The sequence below is a fragment of the Rattus norvegicus genome, chromosome 6, assembly GCF_036323735.1.
Source record: "Rattus norvegicus strain BN/NHsdMcwi chromosome 6, GRCr8, whole genome shotgun sequence".
In the NCBI taxonomy this organism is placed as follows: Eukaryota; Metazoa; Chordata; class Mammalia; order Rodentia; family Muridae; genus Rattus; species Rattus norvegicus.
Window position 1 is genome coordinate 140,726,233 of NC_086024.1, and position 23,919 is coordinate 140,750,151.

General features: G+C 37.6%; 2 gene segments (V, D, J or C); both read right to left on the bottom strand.

Moving 5' to 3' along the window:
• Positions 1-1,430: 1,430 nt before the first annotated feature.
• On the bottom strand, positions 1,431-1,942 carry Ighl7 (immunoglobulin heavy chain like 7). The segment is given in 2 exon segments: positions 1,431-1,759; positions 1,846-1,942. Coding segments are annotated over 2 exon segments (372 nt in total).
• An 11,603-nt stretch (positions 1,943-13,545) lies between these two features.
• On the bottom strand, positions 13,546-14,039 carry LOC108348223 (Ig heavy chain V region 3-6-like). The segment is given in 2 exon segments: positions 13,546-13,851; positions 13,938-14,039. Coding segments are annotated over 2 exon segments (300 nt in total).
• Positions 14,040-23,919: the final 9,880 nt, after the last annotated feature.

Below are 23,919 nucleotides of genomic sequence, written 5' to 3' on the forward strand. Positions count from 1 at the left end.
GATAGGAACTCCACAGGAGGATCAATGGAGTCAAGTAACCTGGATGCTTGAGGCTTTTAGAGTCTGTGCCTCCAAACACAGTCCATACACAGGATGGACCTAGTCGTCTGCATTCATATGTAGCAAATGAGCAGCTTGGTTTTAATATGGGTACAGAGCAAGTATTATTATTGTTATCCTAAAAGCTATTGCCTGTGTGTGTGTGTGTTATGATCTTCTTACTTGGCTGTCTTGTCTGGCATTGAGGGTAGATGAAGTACCTAGCCTTCCAAAGACTTGAAATTTCAGGGAATAGGTTGATATAAAAGGCAGAGGAGAGGGTTGAAGAGGTAGCAGGGTAGTGAGTCGACTGATATGGGAATAAGTAAAATAAAATTAAACGAGTTAAGAGTTCACAATTTTCTGGAACATTCTTGCTAGGGTGAGACAATTAAGCTTTGTTCTATCTGTAATATTGACCCCAAAAATCAACCATAACTGTCAGTGGGCCTCTGCTATTCACATGATGCCAAATCACAAATGCGTTCATCACCTTTTAACTTCCAGAGAGAGAGAGAGAGAGACAGAGACAGAGAGAGAGAGAGAGAGAGAGAGAGAGAGAGAGAGAGAGAGAGAGAGAGAGAGAATTGGTATGCAGGTTCCCTGAATATTTGTTTTTTACAGGAATTCTGTAAGACCATTATGAATTTCTACTTTAATGTATCTTTTAAGCTTCATGAGGTTGAACTTGAGGTTTTTTGCTTGTACTTCTGCTGTTTTGGAATATCCTGGGATTGCTAGAGTTGGATAGCTGGACTACAGTGAAACCATAGAACACTGGTTGTTGTTAATATTGTTCTATTGGTGGCTTCTAGTCATTTCGATAATGTATTATTAGAAGTTTAGGTATCAGTTTCAGAGTTTATCTTTGGTAACATAATTTTCTTTTTAGGTTTCTGTTTCTGCTGTAGTCTTCTTTTTGTGTGGCCTCCTCTTCTGGTGGTCAGAGACTTCTGGTCCAATAAGGTGCCTCATTTAGTTTTTGTGGCCTGAGTGACATCCGTGGCTCCTATAAAGCCTTTAGGTAACTGGAATTCAGAAAAATGAAATAGTCACTGGAGTTCAGGTGTGCTTTCTAGGGTTTCTATTAGTGCTTAGTCCTCCAGGAGACCAGTAGATTTTGCTGTTCTTTTTTTCTGGAATATAAAAAGTCATTGATGTGGTGCCATTGAAGAATTCTGGTTATCACTTAAGGATTTTTGTTGGGCTGTGTGTATTATGTTAACTGAATATCTTAGCGACAGTGTGTCTTCTGGTACGTCAGGAGTCTGGTGCCAGAGTTTTGGCAACAACTGTTTTTCCCTACTCTAATGTAGATTTACAATGCTTGGTGTGTGATGTGTGACCCCTGTTGGTTCATAGTTGCTCTACAAGGAGGTTTCTGTCTGGCCTTACACTGAAGACTCCACACTGTGTCTCGCACAGTAATAAGTGGCTGTGTCCTCAGTAGTTACAGAGTTCACCTGCAGGAAGAACTGATTCTTGGATGTGTCTCTAGTAATGGAGATTCGACTTTTGAGAGACGGGTTGTAGTTAGTGCTGCCTGCACTGTTTATATATCCCATCCACTCCAGTTTATTTCCTGGGAACTTCCGGATCCAGTTCCATCTATAACTACTGGTGATGGAGTAACCAGTGACAGAACAGGTGAGGGAGAGTGACTGTGAGGGTTTCACAAGGCCAGGTCCTGACTCCTGAAGCTGCACCTCAGACAGGATACCTTCAGATGATAAGAGTCAATTCTGTTAATCGTATAATTAAAAAAGAAAACCCTCATGAACACTTGTATGAATTGGCAACACTCACCAGGAAGGGCTGTCAACAGGTACAGAAGAACCAGCATTCTCATCTTTTAGGCTACACCCTCTTTGCTTCAGAGATCAGCCTCCAGTGAGAGATATGTAAGGTAGCCCAGTCCAGAAAGGTATTTAACTTAGAGATAGAAGATGCATTTGCATGTGGGAGCCAGCCATGTCTTCATAATTGGAAATGGTGTCTACTGAATGCAGATGGTTATGAAAATAAGGCAATCACTGTCTCTGGCTTCCTATAATCTGAGTCTGGAATTACAGTGCATGAACACTGTAGGAATCACAGGAAACCTATCTAGACATGATCCCATCCTTCCTATCCTAGAACAACCTCCACACAGACACATTTCTGATCCTGTGTTTTTACTGTCTTAAGTTGTCTCAAGTCAGTACCAACCTTCCTATCATACTTGGATTCCTGACTTCTTGCTTCCTTAATTGTAAGTCCACACTGTTCCTAGTCTTCTTCTCTCTTCCTCCCCATACTATTTATTATCATCTTTCCTAGAACTTGTACCCTCTCTCCTGTCATTGCCTAGATGATATGGTATCTTTATGATACAGAGTCCATACCGTTATTCACAGAGGTGATATAGGCAAATCACATTACATTTGTAATTTTAATTCTCAGGAGAACTTCCATAGAAAATTACATAGGAACTACAACAGGTTCAACCAAGCATGCATTATATTTCCACTTTTACCATTTACTCATCAGCATTTCTCTCATTTGAGTGCTTAATAAAAGTTATTGTTTGGATTAAATGAAACCTCAGACTACATTATTAGTTTAAACTTTCCTAACAGATGAACACATTGAAAACATACTTAATATTCATTTCTGAATATTTGTAGTACTGGTTTGAGGGGTGGAAACGACCAACCATATTTGAGTTAAATAATCCTTCTCTGTTTTAAGTCTTTAGCATGAGTATAAACATTATTCTGTACACATTAAGAATTTGATTATTTATAAGGTAACTATTAACTTGCACTTTTTAAATGTCTTTAGCAATTTACAGTAATTTAGTGGTTATGATTAAAACTTAGTTTATAATGCATGTTTTATTTAGAAATAAAGTAACAAATAAATTTGTATCCTCTTAGCATCAATCAAAACATTTAAATTCATAAAAGTAGTTCATAAAGATATTGATAACTCTTCTGAACTTTATATAATGTATCATTACATGATGTTAACAGTTTCCTGTATGACTCAGATAAGAAAAACTCTGTAGTTGAAGAATGCTCCAACTGCATATGTAGCAGAGAATAGACTTGTTGGGGCACGAGGGGAAGGGGAATCCCTTGGTCCTGCCAAGTTTGGACACCCAGTGCAGGTGAATATGGGGGGACAATAAGGGTGATGTATAGGGGAAAACCCATATGGGGGAGGGAAAGGGGTGGGACCAGGGGCTTATGGACAGGAGACCGGGAAGGGGAATAATGTTTGAAATTTAAATAAAGAAATATATCTCTTAAAAAATTTAAAAAAATGCTAGCGAAAGCAAAGTTTAGATATATATTTAAAGTCCATCTGAAAGAACCTGGGTAGACATTAGTTAAGGGGATATATTTTTATGCCGGTAATTTTTAACCCTTTTTAATGTTGTAAATGTCTAAAAAAATTTTAGGGAATTTATAACATCTCATTTGCATTTTTGCAATATCAATGTAAAGTACATTTTAAAGTACATAGAGCTTAATAACAATTTTCAAAAGGCAAAACCCAATTCCAACAGTGCAATTTAATGACCTTAACATTAATACCAAGTGGGTTAATTTTATGTTACAAGTTTGGCTCTCATAAAAGTACATTCTTCACATGAACGAATACAGATGTATGTACTTTTAATATCCTAATTAAACATTGTTTTGAATCCTATCTTTTATAAACATGATTTTAAAAGACAGGATGGCATCCTCTCAGTGGAGAAGAGATAGGGGATAAAAGAGGTATGGAAAGGTGGAAAAACATTGGGATGTAAATAAATTAAAAAAAATTGACCTCGGTGGATGGCCCAATCCCTCAACTGGGGACAATGCCTTTCTACTCAAGGAGGTCTTTACAGGTTCTATCTCCCTTTTACTGGGTGTTTCCAGTAAAGTCATTCCTGTTGCATACTAGGAACTTCTCACTTCTCTGATAACTGGAAATTTCTAGTGGCTACCTCCAGTCCCACCTCTACCCCACTCCTACATATATTTCTATTCATTTTCCTGACCCTCTGAAATTTTCTCTTGTCTCTTTCCATACCTGATCTTGTCCAGTTTTCTTCCTCCCCCTTTTCTTTCCCTCCCAGATCAAACCACCTTTCTACCTGCCACAATTATTTTGTATCCAATTATAGGTAAGATTGAAGCATGCACACTTCGTTATCCCTTCTTCTTAATCTTTATGTGATCTGTGAGTTATATCAATGGTGTTTTGAGTCTGTGGCTAATACTAACTTGTCAATGAGGACATATCATTTGTATTCCTTTGTGTCTGGGTTACCTCACTCAGGATGATATTTTGTATTTTCATCTGTTTGCCTGTGAATTTCATGAAGTCATCGACTTTAATAGCTGAGTAGTACTATACTTTGTAAATGTTCCACAATTTCTGTATCTATTCCTCTGTTACAGGACATCTGGGTTCTTTCTAGCTTCTGGCTATTATAAATAAGGCTATTAGGAACATAGGGGAGGATGTGTCCTTGCTATTTATTGGAGTATATTTTAGGGATATACCTAGTAATATAGCTGGATGTTCAGGAAGAACTATATCTAAATTTCTGAAGCGCTGCCAGTTTGATTTTCAAAGTGATTTCACTAGCTTTCATTCTAATAAGCAATGAAGGAGCATTCTTCTTTCTCTACATCCTCCCCAGGATGCTGTTTTTGTTATTAGCCATTCTGATTGGAGTGAGGTGGAATCTCAGGGTTGTTTTGAATTGCATTTCCAAGATGACTACGGATGACTAAGTATGCTTTTCAGTCATGTGAGATTCTGAAGTTGAGAATTCTCTCTTTAGCTCTGTACCCCACTTTTATTAGGGTTATTTGCTTCTCTGGAGTCAAGCTTTTAGAATTTTTGTATATTTTGGATATTATCTCTTTAACTGATGTAGGATTGGTGAAGTTTCGTGTGTGTGTGTGTGTGTGTGTGTGTGTGTGTGTGAGTGTGTGTGTGTGTGTGTGAAGTTCTTTTCACAGTATGTGGGCTGTTTTTTTCTCCTATTGACAGTTTCTTTTGCCTTACAGAAGCATTTTAATTTTATGATGCCACATTTGTCAATTCTTGATCTTGGCTGTGATAGATATTAATAAAACAACACCCTGCACAATAGTCACAAATAATATAAAATATCTTGGTGGGAGTCTAATCAAGCAAGTGAAAGATCTGTATGATGAGAACTTCAAGTTCCTAAAGAAAGAAATAGAAGAGGACTTCAGAAAACAGAAATTTCTCCCATGCTCAAGTATTGGCAGCATTAACATAGTAAAATTGACTATTTTATCAAAATCAATCTACAGATATAATGTAATCCCCATCAAAATTCTAATACAATTCTTCATAGAGTTAGACAAAAAATTCTCAAATTCCTTTTGAATAAAAAAAATCCCAGCATATCAAAAACTATTTTCAGCACTAAGTGAAACCTCTGGGGAAAACACGATCTCTGACTGTCTTAGTTAGGGTCTTATTGATGTGAGCAGACACCATAACAAATTTAACTTTTATAAAGGACAACACTATATGGGGCTGGCTTACAGGTTCAGAGGTTTAGTCCAATTATACTCAAGGCTGGAACATGGCAGAACACAAGCATGCCTGGTGCAGGAGAAGCTGTGTTCTACATCTTCAACCAAAGGAAGCCAGGAACAAACTTAGCATCCTTAGGCAGCTAGCAAGATGGTCCCCAAGCCCACCCCCACAGTGACATACTGTCTCCAACTAGGCCACACCTTCTAATAGTGCCACACCCTGAGCTAAGCATATGAAAACCATCACACAGATATCAGACTATTGCTGTAAAATTATAAAAAGGCTGTCTTTGTCTACCCACTAAAGCCTGCATTGAAGTGCTCCAAAATATCTGGTGAATATCTTCATCTCAGTCAACAGAGCATCTCACCAGCTTTGCTCTATCCTGTATCACACTGCCAATGTCTACTCTCTGAGCCTGGCAACAATCTCTCTGTCTGTCTGTTTCCCAAGGCAGGGGGCCACCATGTCAGACATATACATCCCAGTTTCATGGCAGGGTAGCATGCCTAGCCTCAACACACTCTTTTGAACTTAAATTGCCACATGAAAGAACCACAACACGAATATCCTCTGATCCATTTGATAATATATAATTTGCCCATCTAGACATACAAAGCCCTGTACACATACATCCCTTAAGAATATTCTTAACAACTTGTAAATGTGCAGAGAGGAATTTTAATATCCTCCTCCATGTTCTTTCAACTGGTTCTTTTCCTCTAGCTCCAGTCTCCTCCCTTCTCTAAAACTTTTCTCCCGCCCATCCTTCCTTCTTGTCCAATGACAGGCCTCGTTCTTTCTTGTACCTGCCTTCTCCCCTGTAAAATGACATCATCCTCCATTTCACTCTTTTTATCTAATTAAAAAAAACTTTTCTCTCATATATAAGCTGAGCACAACTAATATTATTTTGTAATTAAAAACATAAAATATACCTAATACCCATTCCAACACTTTATCAGTAAAACAGAATATTTAGTTATCCATTCCAGCTTAAGAAAGGCTTAAAGTTTATGTTATATTCTGGCTAGTTTGTATACTATCTGGTAAGTATCTAATAAAATATGTATTTTCAAAGTTAAATAGGTTGATAGTCTATGAGACTATAATCAGCCTTCAAGCCCATCAGAAATCTGAGAATGACCAAATATCTATACACATAGGAAGCCTAAAACAACTTCCAGAATTGAAAGGTTGTAGAGACACATATCCACTAGCACAGTCCCTGTTAGCAACATTTAAGTGCAAGTCTTAAGCCTTCTAGACCAAAATCAACTGACACACTCTTGAAATGCTGAAATCTTGATGGACTGATAATTCTGGCTTGGCAAAATTATCAGTAGGCTATTCTGCATAAGGTGTTTCTTTTTGGAAAGTATTAGTAGTATTAGTCTGTAGTCAGTTTCTGCCCAGTGGCTGCCTAGCCACAAAGCATTGTCTCACCTGAATGTAGAGATTATCAATTTTTCATTAAATCCACCAAAGGGGAACTCGTAGGAACAGATATTTCTCAAGAAAAGATAAATAACTTTAAATCTCATATGTTGTGGTTTTCTGACATTTTTTGAAAAAATCTATCTATATAAGTTAATTTGAATTGTTGTCCTATAACTATCTTAATATATTATCTTGAAAGTACTCTAAGAAACTCAGAGCCATGAATTTGCTTTTTGGCCCTTAAGTCACATGTGTAATCAACCCAGACGTTTGTAATGACATCAATAGAAGGACTGGCTCTAAAGCTTGAACTTTAAATATTTTTAAAAAATAAATTCTATACCAAAGTAAAGATAACATTTTAGCTTAGTTACCAAATCAGATTATGATTGTACAAGTCAATGTAACTAATTCCTCCCTGTTAAATTATGACCAATTCTAAATTCCTCATAAAATAACCTTAGAATAATCACTTTAAGCCCCACAAAAGTCCAGGGCAAAGGCTCTTCCATAATTTCTTCAAACTGTACAGGAGCATTGAGATATCTTTGGGGTTAGGACATAGGGAGAATTTTGCCTAGGTGAAAGTCCATGAGATCAGGAATACATTTAGGTTCATTCTGTAAAATATAATTCGCAAGACAAAGTTTAGAATCAAGATATCTTTTTGTTTCTTTCCCTTGAATTTAATTCTTCAGGTGATCTCCCTCTATCAAATCTGATCAATATACCTCTGGAAGTTTTCCAGAGCCTAATCAGCCTTTTCGTAAACACAAAGACAAAACCTTTCTCCAAAACTACCATGTTCCTTAGTCTTTAACCAGAACAGCGTGTATCTTGCACTCCTCCCACGGGAATACTATAACCAAAAACTCAAAATCACACCCATTATGAAGATTAATCAATTTTAAATAAGAAGGTATTCTACATAGTGGTATATGAGCTTGTTAGGCTTTTCTCATTTTTCATATCAGGAAATTAACCCAAAATTCCTGTGGAGTCCAGGTTAAAAGAACCAGAGGTTCCTCTTGTGGTAAACATCAAAAATAACCACAAATTTTGCTAGCTGGCATCAACAAGACATATGCTCTTTAGCAGTGCACTTCATAAAACAAATTAAACAATTTCTATCAATTCTAGTACCAATAAGCAACTTATCAAACCAGGACTTTAGCCCAAAATATGTTGATCTGACAAGCTCGCTCCTTAGAGTCTCAGATTTTTACTTAGTATTTATACCACAAATATATCTATCTATTAAGATCTCTACCCAGATCCTCAGATTTTTATTTAACCTCAATAACTTGTAATTATCACAATTCTTTACTTGGAGTCAATGACTAATTTTTGCTATCTAAATACCACATCATGGTTGAAAATCCCCATGTGATTCGGAAAATCTCTGTAGTCTGTTCTAATTAAAAATAAACTTAATCACCTTCTAATAATACCTGTCATTAAGAAGCAGGACATTCCACTACCTGAGGACCCAACTATACCTATCTTGGGCATATACTCAAAAGATGCTCCAACATACAATAAAGACACATGTTCCATATGGCTACACCCTCTTTTCTTCGGAGATCAGCCTCCAGTGAGAGGTATGTGATATGGCCCACCACAAAAGGGATTTAATTAAGAGCTAGAATTTGCATGTGGGAGCTAGCCTTGCCTTCATGATTGGGAAAGGTATGTAGTAACTGCACATGGTTATTAAAATAAGGCCACCATTCTCTCTGGTTTCCTATAGTTAGAGTGTATGACAACTGTAGGAATCACAGGAAACCTGTCTAGACACAATCTCATGCTTCCTATAAAATGCTCCAGGTACAATTGTGAGCTGAAAAATTGTATTTGATCAGACAGAGAGAGCACTCCATACATGATGAAGAATGAGATTAGATAGAAAAAAGGTACAGTGGGTTATTCAATGGCGTGTCTGCAAAACCCACATAATTCTACCTTTAGCTTTCTAAAGCCAAGGATGAAGGGATGGTCAAAAGCAGATAACAGAGATACTTTGAAAATTTTCCAGATTCTTTGAGTATTGGAACAAGAGGATGAAACAAATGAATACTAAGTACATTTTCAAGTTTTCAATGTGCTCATCTATCAGGAAAGATTAAATTAATAATGTAGTTAGATATTTCATCTAATCCAAACAATGACATTTACTGAGGACATAACTGAGACAATGCTGATTTGTAAGTGGTAAAAGTGGAGATATAATGTATGCTTGGTTTAAGCTATTGAAGTTCCTAAGGATTTTTGACACGAAGTTACCCCAGAAAGTAAATTATAAATGTAATGTGAATGATGAGATGCTTCTATACAATGGAATACTATTCAGGTATTAAAGATCGAGACTTCATGTATTTTGTAGGTGAATGGAGGCAACTCAAGAATATCATCCGGAGTGAGGTGATTTAGTCCTGAATGGGCATGCATTGTATGTTTTCACTGAAAAGTTGATGTTGGCTATAAAATAAAGGTATCCTATTATACTCCACAGACCAAAATGTGCTAAATAAGAGGGAAAGCTCAAGGAAGTAAGATTGATATTCACTTAGAATAGGAATTAAATAGTCAAAAGAGAAAGATGGAGGGGAAAGGAAGTTTAAAGCATAAGTGAATGGGAGGTTTAGGATCATGTCTGTGGAAAAGGACAGGTGACATGGCTAGATGGCCATTAAAAATGAATGGAATTATGCAACTATAGGGGTGAGAAGTGGGTGGCATCTCAAAGATTACACAAAAACCTGGGATATGGCAGGTGCTTCAGAATCAGTGGTGGTGACCTTAACTGTGATTCACTACTTTGGTGATCTGGAACCTGAAAAGTCACCTCCTGTAGCCAGGCAGGTATACCAGTGGGGCAATAGAGACACAAACTTATCCATAAACATTCAACCCAAAATTTTTGCTGTCTTCTAGAAATTCTGTGGCTAAGTTTGGAGCAGAGACAAAGGGAATGGCATATCTAAAACAGGTTGCCACTTGATAACCATCCCACATGATAACCCCTTATGCAATTAATTATACTTTGTTGAAGTAGCAGCCACAAGCCTTAAAAATTGTCCTCTGAGAATCTCTGCCTAGGAGTTGATTCAAACAGACAAGCTCATTCAAGGCAAACAGGGAAAGAGCTTATGGCTCTTATATAGGAATAGGAGGAAATATTGAGGGATTGGAAGGCGATAGCAACTCTACTGGAAGATCAACAGAGTCAAGTAACCTGGATGCTTGAGGTTTTTAGAGTTTGAACCTCCAAACGCAGTACATACATAGGATAGGCCTAGAACTCTGCATTCATATGTATCACACGAGCAGCTTGGTCTTCACATGGGTTAAGAACAAGTATTAGGATGGTGTTATCATAAAAGCTGTTGACCGTATGTGCGTTATCTTTTTCTTCTTCTTCTTCTTCTTCTTCTTCTTCTTCTTCTTCTTCTTCTTCTTCTTCTTCTTCTTCTTCTTCTTCTTCTTCTTCTTCTAATTCTTCTTCTTCTTCTTCTTCTTCTTCTTCATCTTCTTCTTCTTCTTCTTCTTCTTCTTCTTCTTCTTCTTCTTCTTCTTCTTCTTCTTCTTCTTCTTCTTCTTCTTCCTCTTCTTCTTCTTCTTCTTCTTCTTCTTCTCCTTCTTCTTCTTCTTCTTCTTCTTCTTCTTCTTCTTCTTCTTCTTCTAATTCTTCTTCTTCTTCTTCTTCTTCTTCTTTTATTAACTTGAGTATTTCTTATTTACATTTCGAATATTATTCCCTTTCCCGGTTTCTGGGCAAACATCCCCCTAATCCCTCCCCCTCCCCTTCTTTATGGGTGTTCCCCTCCCCATCCTTCCCCCATTGCCGCCCTCCCCCCAACAATCACGTTCACTGGGGTTTCAGTCTTAGCAGGACCAAGGGCTTCTCCTTCCACTGGTGATCTTACTAGGATATTCATTGCTACCTATGAGGTCAGAGTCCAGGGTCAGTCCATGTATAGTCTTTAGATAGTGGCTTAGTCCCTGGAAGCTCTGGTTGCTTGGCATTGATGTTCATAAAGGGTCTCGAGCCCCTTCAAGCTCTTCCATTTCTTTCTCTGATTCCTTCAATGGGGGTCCTATTCTCAGTTCAGTGGTTTGCTGCTGGCATTTGCCTCTGTATTTGCTGTATTCTGGCTGTGTCTCTCAGGAGAGATCTACATCCGGCTCCTGTCGGCCTGCACTTCTTTGCTTCATCTATCTTGTCTAATTGGGTGGCTGTATATGTATGGGCCACATGTGGGGCAGTCTCTGAATGGGTGTTCCTTCTGTGTCTGTTTTAATCTTTGCCTCTCTATTCCCTGCCAAGGGTATTCTTGTTCCCCTTTTAAAGAAGGAGTGAAGCATTCGCATTTTGATCATCTGTCTTGAGTTTCATGTGTTCTATGCATCTAGCGTAATTCAAGCACTTGTGCTAATAGCCACTTATCAATGAGTGCATACCATGTGTGTTTTTCTGTGATTGGGTTACCGCACTCAAGATGATATTTTCCAGTTCCAACCATTTGTCTATGAATTTCATAAAGGCACTGCTTTTGGTAGCTGGGTATTATTCCATTGTGTAGATGTACCACATTTACTGTATCCATTTCTCTGTTGAAGGGCATCTGGGTTCTTTCCAGCTTCTGTCTATTATAAATAAGGCTGCTATGAACATAGTGGAACATGTGTCTATTTTACATGTTGGGGCATCTTGTGGGTATATGCCCAAGAGAGGTATAGCTGGATCCTCAGGTAGTTCAATGTCTTATTTTCTGAGGAACCTCCAGACTGATTTCCAGAATAGTTTTACCAGTCTGCAGTCCCACCAACAATGGAGGAGTGTTCCTCTTTGTCCACATCCTCGCCAGCATTTGTCGTCATCTGAGTTTTTGATCTTAGCTATTCTCACTGGTGTGAGGTGAAATCTCAGGGTTGTTTTGATTTGCATTTCCCTTATGACTTAAGATGCTGAACATTTCTTTAGGTGTTTCTCAGCCATTCAGCATTCCTCAGCTGTGAACTCTTTGTTTAGCTCTGAACCCCATTTTTAATAGGGTTATTTGTCTCCTTGCGGTCCAACTTCTTGAGTTCTTTGTATATTCTGGATATAAGGCCTCTATCTGTTGTAGGATTGGTAAAGATCTTTTCCCAATCTGTTGGTTGTCGTTTTGTCCTAACCACAGTGTCCTTTGCCTTACAAAAGCTTTATAGTTTTATGAGATCCCATTTGTGTGTTATGTTGTTCTTACTTGGCTTTCTTGTCTGACATTGATGGGAGATGATGTGCCTAGCCTTCCAAAGGTTTGAAATGTCAGGGTTGATACAAAAGGGAGTACAACCTTGCAGAAGGTCTAGGAGGTAATAGAATAGTGAATAGACTGATATGGGAATAAGTAAAATAAAAATAAAAAGTTAAGTGTTCAGAATTTTCTCCCTGGGCATTCTTGCAAGGGCCAAATAATTAAGCTTGGTTCTACCTGTAATATTGACCCAAAAATCAACCATACCTCTCTGTGGGCCTCTGCTATCCACATGTTGCCAAATCACCAGTGTTTTCATCGCTTTTTGACTTCCAGAGACCGAGAGAGAGAGAGAGAGAGAGAGAGAGAGAGAGAGAGAGAGAGAGAGAGAGAGAGAGTGTTTTACTGTGCAGGTTCCCTGAATGTTCGTCTTTTACAGGCATTCTGTAAGAGCATTATGTATTTCTTCTTTAATGTACTTTTTAACCTTCATAAGGTTGAACTTAAGGTTATTTGCTTGTACTTTTGTTTTGGAATATCCTGGCCTTGCTGTAGTTGGATAGCTGGGCTACTGTGAGAACACACTACATTGGTTGTTGTTAATATTGTTCTAACGCTGACCTCTGGTCATTTGGATATTGCAGTAATAGAAGTTTAGTTCCAGGTTCAGGGTTTATGTTTGATAACTTAGTTTTATCTTTAGGTTTCTCTTTCTGCTGTAGTCTTCTTTTTGTGTAGCCTCTTCTTCTGGTGGTCAGAGTCTTCTGGTTCAATAAGGTGCGTCCATTGTGATTTTGTGGCTCCTATATAGTCCCTAGTTAACTGGAATTCAGATGAATGAAATAGTAACTAGAGAGTTCTGGATTGCTTTCTAGGGCTTCTAGTAATCTAGTAGTCATGAGAAGAGTAGATTACTGCTGAGATTTTTGTTTGTTTGTTTGTTTGTTTGTTTGTTTGTTTGTGTGTTTTATTTTATTTTATTTGCTCGAATATAGAGAGTTATAGATGTGGTGAAATTGAAGAAATCTGAGTATAACTTAAGGATTTATGTTGAGCTGTGTGTATTATATTTACTGTAGATCTTAACAGCAGTGTGTCTTCTATATCAGGAGTCTTGTGGCAGAGTTTTGGCTTACAACTGTTTTTTTTCCTTCTCTGAAGAAGATTTACAATGTTTGGTGTGTGTTGTATGCCCCCTGTTGGTTAATAGTAGCTCTACAGGGAGGTTTATGTCTGACCTTACACTGAAGACTCCACACTGTGTATCTTGCACAGTAATATGTGGCTGTATCCTCAGTAGTTACAGAGTTCAACTACAGGAAGAACTGATTCTTGGATGTGTCTCTAGTAATGGAGATTCGACTTTTGAGCGATGGGTTGTAGTTAGTGCTACCACTGTTGCTTATGTATCCCATCCACTCCATTTTATTTCCTGGGAACTTCCGGATCCAGCTCCAATCATAACCACTGGTAATGGTGTAACCAGTGACAGAACAAGTGAGGGAGAATGACTGTGAAGGTTTCACAAGGCCAGGTCCTGACTCCTGCAGCTGTATCTCAGACAGGATACCTTCAGACAATAAGAGACAATTCTGTTAATCATATATTTAAGAAAGAGAACCCTCAAGAACACTTGTATGAATAGGCAACACTCACCATGAAGGGCTGTCAACAGGTACAAAAGACTCAACATTCTCATCTTTTAGGCTCCACCTTCTTTGCTTCAGAGATCAGCCTCTCATGAGAGATATGTAAGGTAGGCCAGCCCAGAAGGGAAATTTAACTTAGAGCTAGAAGATGCATTTGCATGTGGGAGCCAGCCTGGCCTTCATAATTGGGAAAGGTGTCTAGTGAATGCACGTAGTTATTAAAATAAGACAACCACTGTCCCTGGCTTCCTATAACATGAGTTTGGAATTAGAGTGCATGAGGACTGTAGGAACGACAGGAAACATAGCTAGACATAATCCCATCCTTCCTATCTTAGAACAACCTCCCCACAGACACATTTCTGCTCTTGTGTTTTTTCTGTCGCAAGTCATTACCAACCTTCCTTTCATACATGGATTCCTGACTTCTGGTTTTCCTATTAATAAGTCCACACTGTTCCTAATTTTCTTCTCTATTCCTCCCCATAATATGTACTATCATCTTTCCTAGACCTTGTACTCTCTCTTTTGTTGTTCCTCATATGTTCTGGAATCTTTCTAATACAGGGGCCATAGCCGTATGCACGGGAGTGATATTGGCAGAACACATTACATTTGTCATTTTACCTTTGGGGTAACTTAATGTCATAATTCCTTCAGAACTACAACAGGTTAAACCAAGCATACATTATATCTCCACTCTCACCATTAATCATCATCATCATCATCTCATTTCTGTCCTCAATAAATGTCATTGGATTAGATGAAATATCTAACTACATTATTAATTTAATCTTCCATGATAGATGAGCATATTGAAAACTTGAAAATGTACTTAGTATTCATTTGTTTCATCCTCTTGTTCCAATACTCAAAGAATCTTGAAAAATTTCAAAGTATCTCTATTATCTGCTTTTGACCTTCCCTTCATCCTTGGCTTTTGAAAGCTAAAGGTAGAATTATGTGGGTTTTGCAGACACGCCATTGAATAACCCACTGTACCTTTTTTCTATCTAATCTAACTTTTCATCATGTATGGAGTGCTCTCTCTGTCTGATCAAATACAATTTTTCAGCTCACAAATGTTCCTGGAGCATTTTCAATGCTATGTCATCTTGAGGGTCAGAGTAGCATAGAAACAGCTTCAAAGTGACTGTGCCGTGGGAGGGGCTGGAATCTTCCTGATCATAGGGTGCCTGTTTAAAATACCATGTCAGTAGAATACTGATAAGATATCTGACTTTTGAATCGATACAGTCTTATGAACCTATAGACTGTCAGTCCATTGCAGAAAGGTAATACCTTGGTGATTGTTGTAGAAATAAAGAACCTGAAATGATAGATTTTATAATCCCCCTACATTGATTTCCATAATTTCTCATGGTGTGTATGAGCTCCTCCCTATCAAAGAGAAATGACAGAATATTAATATGGGAAAGATAAGTGGGATTAACTGCAGAAATGAAATGATAAATCTCACAGGAAATCACCCATCTTCACAATGCTCTGACTCCCTAAGGATGAGAGGTTCTTTACTAGTCCACAGTGGGCGGTATGCCCATTTCACAAACAATGTGGCTATTTACTGGTATGTCATTAAACACCAGGAGTATATATTATTCTGAGGAACACCTTTAATAAACTTTTTCTAATGTCTTTTGAGGCTTTAGAGAAAATGAAGAAATTCAAAGATACTATCAAATCTGTGAGGAAAGTGATGGTTTTACTTATCAATGTTCAAAGGAACAATCCTGACATTTGTGATTATTTCCTTAATTTCAACAGCAAATCAAAGTTCTAATAGTCAGCTTTCACATACTTCTAAATATGCACTTATATTCCTAACAATACTTTGGACATATGTTGCGTAAATTTCTTCTATTTTCATATTCCTTCAGTTACTCCTAGGTTATGCTACAATATTGCAATAGGAACACCTGTTTAATCACATAACTAAAGGTGTGTGAAAACTACATGAGTCAGGAGTGAAAGATGCATTCCCTGCACTCTGGTAAGCTCTTGCATGCACACTAGTGTGTTAAGATCAAGTCTCTCCTATTTAAACCCATAGTAAGACTAACCATTAGTCATTGCAGAGAAGAGAGTGTACATCCTTGTTCAGGACAACCCCTTTCAATACATGAGGCCCTGCAGTGTTAATACATACAGGGTGAGTATCTCCCTCTTACCCAGATGACAAATATATAGCACAAGGAAGGCAGAATACAACTGAGCTGACTATGGAAATTAATATTTGATATACTATATTAAATAATACTATCTCAAAAGAAGTACTCTGAGCATATTATAACCTGGGATGTATGATTCAGCTGTTTTCTGAAGGTCTCATAATGCACCTAATCCTGGTTTCTGTCAGGTGTTTCTGGAATTCAAGGCCTGGGTTTCATTCATCAAAGAAATTTCATAAGCCCTGCCCACACCTTCATTTGTTTTAAAAGAATTTGTTGGTTTTATGTTTCCGCAGAATAAAGATTCTAGGGCCCTCAGAGGAGTCACTTCAACCATGTTAATGCCTTGAATTTTCCTCTAAACAGAATACATCCTGTATTTAAATGTGTCATTCAGAGTTAAAGACATTTATTTGAAAACACTCCGAGTATTTTTGCCCTCAAGTTCCTATTCCACTTTTGTTGACATGGAACTCCATGGGTGCCACTGCCCCCTGCTGGTCATGAGCACCACGGTGAGAGTTTTGTGCTGTAACGTAGAGTCTTCTCACTGTGTTTCTTGCGCAGTAATACATGGAAGTGTCCTCAAGTCTCACTTCTCAGACTGGTTATTTGCAGATACAGTAAGTTCTTAGAATTGTCACTGGAGATGGCAAATCAGCCCTTCACAGACTGTGAAGTTTTTTGTACTCCCATTATATTTTCTATCTGCTAACCACTCTAGCACATTCCCGTGTCTTGGCGAACCAACTCCTTGGTGAGCAGTCTGTGTACAGTGCTAATCACTGAATGAAAAAACCTGGCTAGAATCCAGGGCTTGGCTCCTCTGCCACAGGAGAACCTCAGCACTGTGCTGTTTTTTGTTTTTTTGGTTTTTTTTTGTTTGTTTTTGTTTGTTTCTTTGTTTCTTTCTTTGTTTGTTTGAATTGGAGTAGCAGAATTCCCTATTTGCATCTCTTCTTGCTATATAGCAAGCTCTGTGGGAGATACCTGTGAGAAGACAGTGGTCAGAGAAGAAGGAAGGGTCATTTTGGTCCTTGACAATCATGAAAATTATATGTAGTTATAACATGTCTTCTTAAAATATGAAGTTTAAATAGCTTCACACACTGTCACATTTCACCATCAAGCTCAGGTCTTGTATATCAACCCCTATGTCTGGATTTGTTCTCCGCCATGCTGTCTATAGCTTCACGCTGGAACTTTTCTGGGACCAAGAGTCAGACTCATCTGTTGCAGTTATAAAAGACCCCTTAATATCATGGGAAAATATATGATTTGTTTCACTATAGGTCATGAAATTGTGAATATTTATTTGAAGCAAACGTAGTTGACATCAGATGACTGCATATTTATTTTCTCACACTCTAAACCACCCATGCACATGGAATATTTTGTTAGTTTCACATAGTCACAAATGTGACCACATATTTTTCCAGAACACATCCATAGGACCTGAGGTTAAATCTCTCTCCCACATTAAATTTCATGGCTCTAGTATTGAGAGACATTGATTCTGTACTATGCCTTTTGTGACTCACATCTTTGTCTTTATAAAAATAACTATTGTTCTTTCAAATGTTTTATATCACTGTTTTAGTTATTTATGTAATTTAGACATCCTTTCGTGAAGTAGTAAGAATACTCCTTGTGGAAAGAATCCAAACTATATATATATATATATATATATATATATATATATATATCAACAAAGTGTAATATTTTCTGTTATATCTCATGACAATCTGCCCACTGACAACCAAGTTTAAATGCAGAGCACCAGAAAGTTTCTCAGCTCCTGACATGGGATAATTTCAAGGTTTGAAAAAAAATACTAGGGCTGATTGATCCCTGGTTTGTCACTGATAAGCTCAAAACCTCATGCAGACACATAGAACTGGAGCAGTCCCAGGGCACACATACCCTGAAGAAAGTTCACATGAGGAAGGCATCACAGCTTCACAAGCAGGACTGGACCTTGTACTGTATGGTCTCTTTTGCATGGACAATGCTCTTGATGAAGAAAGAATGGATCTGAAGATAGTGGTAACACTATTAGAGAAAAATTAGGCAGTGTGTATCAGTTTGACAAAAAACTGTCACTGATGACAATTTGAAACTTCAAATGGTTTTCACCATTCTCAGAGTTCCCTAAGTCTACGTCCTATTGTTGATTATGTCATGATCTTCTATTACCCCAGCTAACATTGTTTCTGCTTGGTACTATGCTGTCTTGTAAAGTGTGTACGTGTTTTACTGATATCTGCAGGACCCATGAGACTCTTGTGACTCTTCTCATCTATCTCAAGCAGTTTGGCAAGCCCTGGAACAAATAAATCAAGGGGGGGGGGATTTAGTCAAGAATGAAAATTCAAGGGATAAACAAAACATAATTTAATAATAAAAATATCTTCACAAAGTTTTTAATTTTTTATTAAAAATATATTGTGCAATGGGTAATTGGTGCATGACATCAATTGTCCCTATCATTCCCATTTGGCCATTTTGTCAATTAGACAGTTTGAATTCCATTTTATTGCATATTTGCATACACAATTGTTTCTAACTGGACAAAATCTAAAGTCCACAAATGACTGAGTCATATGATATCTATGTTTAGATGAAGGTCTTAATTTACTTATTAAAATTAGTTCCTTATTCATTACAGAAGAACATACTTTGCTGTGGTGTATGTACAACATATTTATTCAATAGTTAGTTGACAGATCTGTTTGACTCAGGAATTTAGTATTTATGGAAAATGGTGAATAAATAAAATTTGCATGTACATATTTCTGAGGCATGTTCACTTGCGGTCATTTGTACAATATTTTGGTATGCAAAATTTCAGAAAGGCCAATACAATACAAAATAGGGGCACTGAAGGAGTAGGTCCCCAACAATCCAGACACTGCCCAGACCTGAAGGGACAAATTCAACAGTTGTCTGCACCCAAATCCCATGGGAGGGAGAGCTAAACCTTCAGAGGGGCAGACACACCTTGGAAGACAGAAGAGACTACACTCTGCCCACATTTCTGACTCCAAAGGAAAACACCTAACGCCATCTGTGACCCTGGTCAACGGGACCACAGGTAAGACCAACTCTTCTGCTCCAAGCGACCTGGCTGGTGGACTCAGGACACAGGCCCACAGGAACAACTGAAGACCAGTAGACAGGAAAGGCTACATGCCCAAAAGCAGAACACTCTGTTCCCATAACTGGCTGAAAGAGAAAAGGAAAACAGGCCTTAAGCACTCCTGACACACAGGCCTATAGGGCTTTCTAGCCACTGTCAGAAATAGCAGAACAAGGTAACTCGAGAGACAACCTGTTGGCGAGAGGCAAGCACAGGAACACAAGCAACAGAAACCAAGACTACATGGCATCAACTGAGCCCAATTCTCCGACCAGGGCAACAACTGAATATCCAAACACACCAAAAGCAAGATCTAGATTTAAAATCATAGTTGATCATGATGCTAGAGGACTTCAAGAAATACATGAAGAACTCCCTTAGAGAAATGCAGGAAAACATAAATAAACAAGTAGACGCCTATAGAGAGGAATCACAAAAATCCCTGAAAGAATTACAGGAAAACACAAATAAACAGTTGAAATAATTAAAAATGGAAATAGAAGCAATAAAGAAAGGACACATGGAAACAACCCTGGATATAGAAAACCAAAGGAAGAGACAAGGAGCTGTAGATACAAGTATCAAAAACATAATACAAGAGATAGAAGAGAGAATCTTAGGAGCAGAAGATTCCATAGAAATCATCGACACAACTGTCAAAGATAATGTAAAATGGAAAAAGCTACTGGTCCAGAACATACAGGAAATCCAGGACACAATGAGAAGATCAAAACTAAGGATAATAGGTATAGAAGAGAGTGAAGCCTCCCACCTCAAAGTACCAGTAAATATCTTCAACAAAATCATAGAAAACTTCCTTAACCTGAAGAAATAGATGCCCATAAACATACAAGAAGCCTACAGAACTCCAAATAGATTGGATCAGAAAAGAAACTCCTCCAGTCACAATATAGTAAAAACAGCAAATGCACAAAATAAAGAATATTAAAAGCAATAAGGGAAAAAGGTCAAGTAACATATAAAGGCAGACCTATTAGAATCACACTGGACTTCTCACCAGAGAATATGAAAGCCGGAAGATTCTGGACAGATGTCATACAGAACCTAAGAGAACAGAAATGCCAGCCCAGGTTACTGTATCCTGCAAAACTCAATTCACATAGATGGAGAAACCAAGATATTCCATGACAAAACCAAATTTACACAATATCTTTCTACAAATCCAGTGCTAGAAAGGATAATAAATGGTAAAGCTGAACATAAGGAGGCAAGCTACACACTAGCAAAAGCAAGAAACTAATCATCTTGACAACAAAACAAAGAGAAGAAAAACACACAAACATAATCTCACATCCAAATATGAACATAACAGGAAGCAACAATCACTATTTTTTAATATCTCTCAACATCAATGGACTCAACTCCCCAATCAAAAGACATAGATGAACAAACTGGTATGCAATGAAGACCCTGCATTCTTCTGCCTACAGGAAAAACACCTCAGAGAAAAGACAGATACTACCTCAGAGTAAAAGGCTGGAAAACAACTTTCCAAGAAAATGTTCTGAAGAAGCAAGCTGGAGGAACCATCCTAATATCGAACAAAATATATTTTCAACTAAAAGTCATCAAAAAAGATAAGGAAGGTCACTTCATATTCATTAAAGGAAAAATCCACCAAGATAAACTCTCAATCCTAAATATTAATGCTCCAAATACAAGGGCACCTACATACATGAAAGAAACCTTAGTAAAGCTCAAAGCACACATTACACCGCACACAATAATAGGAGATTTCAACACCCCATTCTCATCAATGGACAGATCATGGAAACAGCAATTAAACAGAGATATAGACAGACTAAGAGAAGTCATGAATCAAATGGACTTAACAGATATGTATAGAACATACTATCCTAAAGCAAAAGGATATACCTTCTTCTCACCACCTCATGGTATTTTCTCCAAAACTGACCATATAATTGGTCATAAAACAGGCCTCAACAGATACAGAAAGAAAGAAATAATCCCATGTGTCTTATCAGACCACCACGGGCTAAAGCTGGACTTCAATAAAAATAAGGGAAGAACGCCCACATATACATGGAAGTTGATTAATGCTCTACTATTCAATGATAACCTTGTCAAGGAAGAACTAAAGAAAGAAATTAAAGACTTCTTAGAATTTAATGAAAATGAAGGTACAACATATCCAAACTTATGGGACACAATGAAAACTGTGCTAAGATGAAAATTCATAGCTCTGATTGCCTGCAGAAAGAAACAGGAGAGAGCATATAACAGCAGCTTGACAGCACACCTAAAAGCTCTCAAACAAAAAGAAGCAAATACACCCAGGAGGAGTAGCGGGCAGGAAATAATCAAACTCAGAGCTGAAATCAACCAAGTAGTACCAAAAAGGACCATAAAAAATCAACAGAACCAAAAGTTGGTTCTTTGTGAAAATCATCAAGATACATAAACTCTTACCCAGACTAATGAAAGGACACAGAGAGTGTATCCAAATTAACGAAATCATAAATGAAAAGGGAAACATGACTACAGAATCAGAGGAAATTCAAAAAATCATCATATCCTACTACAAAGGCCTATATTCAACAAAACTTGAAAATCTACAGGAAATGGAAAATTGCCTAGACAGATTCAAGGTACAGAAGTTAAATCAGGAACAGGTAAACCATTTATAAAACCCCATAACTCCTAACAAAATAGAAGCTGTCATTAAAGGTCACCCTTCCAAAAAGAGCCCAGGTCCCGAAGGGTTTACTGCGGAATTCTATCAGACATTCATAGAAGACCTCATACCAATACTAACCAAAATATTCCACAAAATTGAAACAGATGGAGCACTACCGAATTCCTTCTATGAAGCCACAATTACTCTTATACCTAACCCACACAAAGACCCAACAAAGAAAGAGAACTTCAGACCAATTTCCCTTATGAATATTGATGCAAAAATACTCAGTAAAATTCTGTCAAATCTAATCCAAGAGCACATCAAAACAATCATCCACCATGATCAAGTAGGCTTCATCCCAGGGATGCAGGGATGGTTTAATATACGGAAAACCCTCAACGTAATCCATTATATAAAAAAACTAAAAGTACATGAACATATGATCCTTTCATTAGATGCTGAGAAAGCATTTGACAAAATTTAAAAGATAAAACTCCTGGAAAGAATAAGAATTCAAGCCCCATACCTAAACATAGTAAAAGCCATATACAGCAAAACAGTCGCTAACATTAAACTAAATGGAGAGAAACTTGAAGCAATCCCAGTAAAATCTTGGACAGGACAAGGCTGCCCACTCTCTCCCTACTTATTCAATATAGTTCTTGAAGTTCTAGCCAGAGCACTCAGACAACAAAAGGAGATCAAGGGGATACAGATTAGAAAATAAGAAGTCAAAATATCACTATTTGCAGATGATAAGATAGTATATTTATGATCCCAAAAGTTCCACCAGAGAACTACTAAAGCTGATAAACACCTTCAGCAAAGGGGCTGGGTATAAAATTAACTCAAATAAATCAGTAGCCTTCCTCTACACAAAAGAGAAACAAGCCAAGAAAGAAATTAGGGAAATGACACCCTTCATAATAATCCAAAATAATATAAAATACCTCGGTGTGAATTTAACCAAGCAAGTAAAAGGTTTGTACAATAAGAACTTCAAGTCTCTGAATAAAGAAATTGAGGAAGACCTCAGAAGATGGAAAGGTCTCCCATGCTCATGGATTGGCAGTATTAATTTAGTAAAAATGGTCATTTTACCAAAAGCGATCTACAGATTCAATGCATTCCCCATCAATATAACAATCCAATTCTTCAGAGAGTTAGACAGAACAATTTACAAATTCATCTGGAATAACAAAAAACCCAGGATTGCTAAAACGATCCTCAACAATAAAAGGACTTCCGGGGGAATCACTCTCCCTGACTCAAGCAGTATTACAGAGCAATAGTGATAAATACTGCATGATATTGGAACAGAGACAGACATTTAGACCAGTGGAATAGAAGTGAAGACACAGAAATGAACCCACATACCTATGGTCACTTGATTTTTGACAATGGAGCCAAAACCATCCAATGGAAAAAGATAGCATTTTCAGCAAATGGTACTGATTTAAGTGGATGTCAACATGTAGAAAAATGCAGATCGATCCTTGTCTATCACCCTGTAAATGCTTAAGTTCAAGTGGATGAAGGGCCTCCATATCAAACCAGATACACTCAAACTAATAGAAGAAAAAGTGGGAAAGTATCTCGAACACATGGGTACTGGAGAAATATTCCTGAGCAAAACACCAAAAGCTTATACTCTAAGATCAAGAATTGACAAATGGGACCTCATAAAACTACAAAGCTTTTGTAAGGCAAAGGACACTCTTGTTAGGACAAAACAGCAACCAACAGATTGGGAAAAGATCTTTACCAATCCTACAACAGATAGGAGGCTTATATCCAAAATATACAAAGAAGTCAAGAAGTTAGACAGCATGGAGACAAATAACCCTATTAAAAATGGGGTTCTTTGCTAAACAAAGAACTCAGAGCTGAGGAATGCCAAATGACTGAGAAACACCTAAAGAAATGTTCAACATCTTTAGTCATAAGGGAAATGCAAATTAAAACAACCCTGAGATTTTAACTCACACCAGAGAGAATG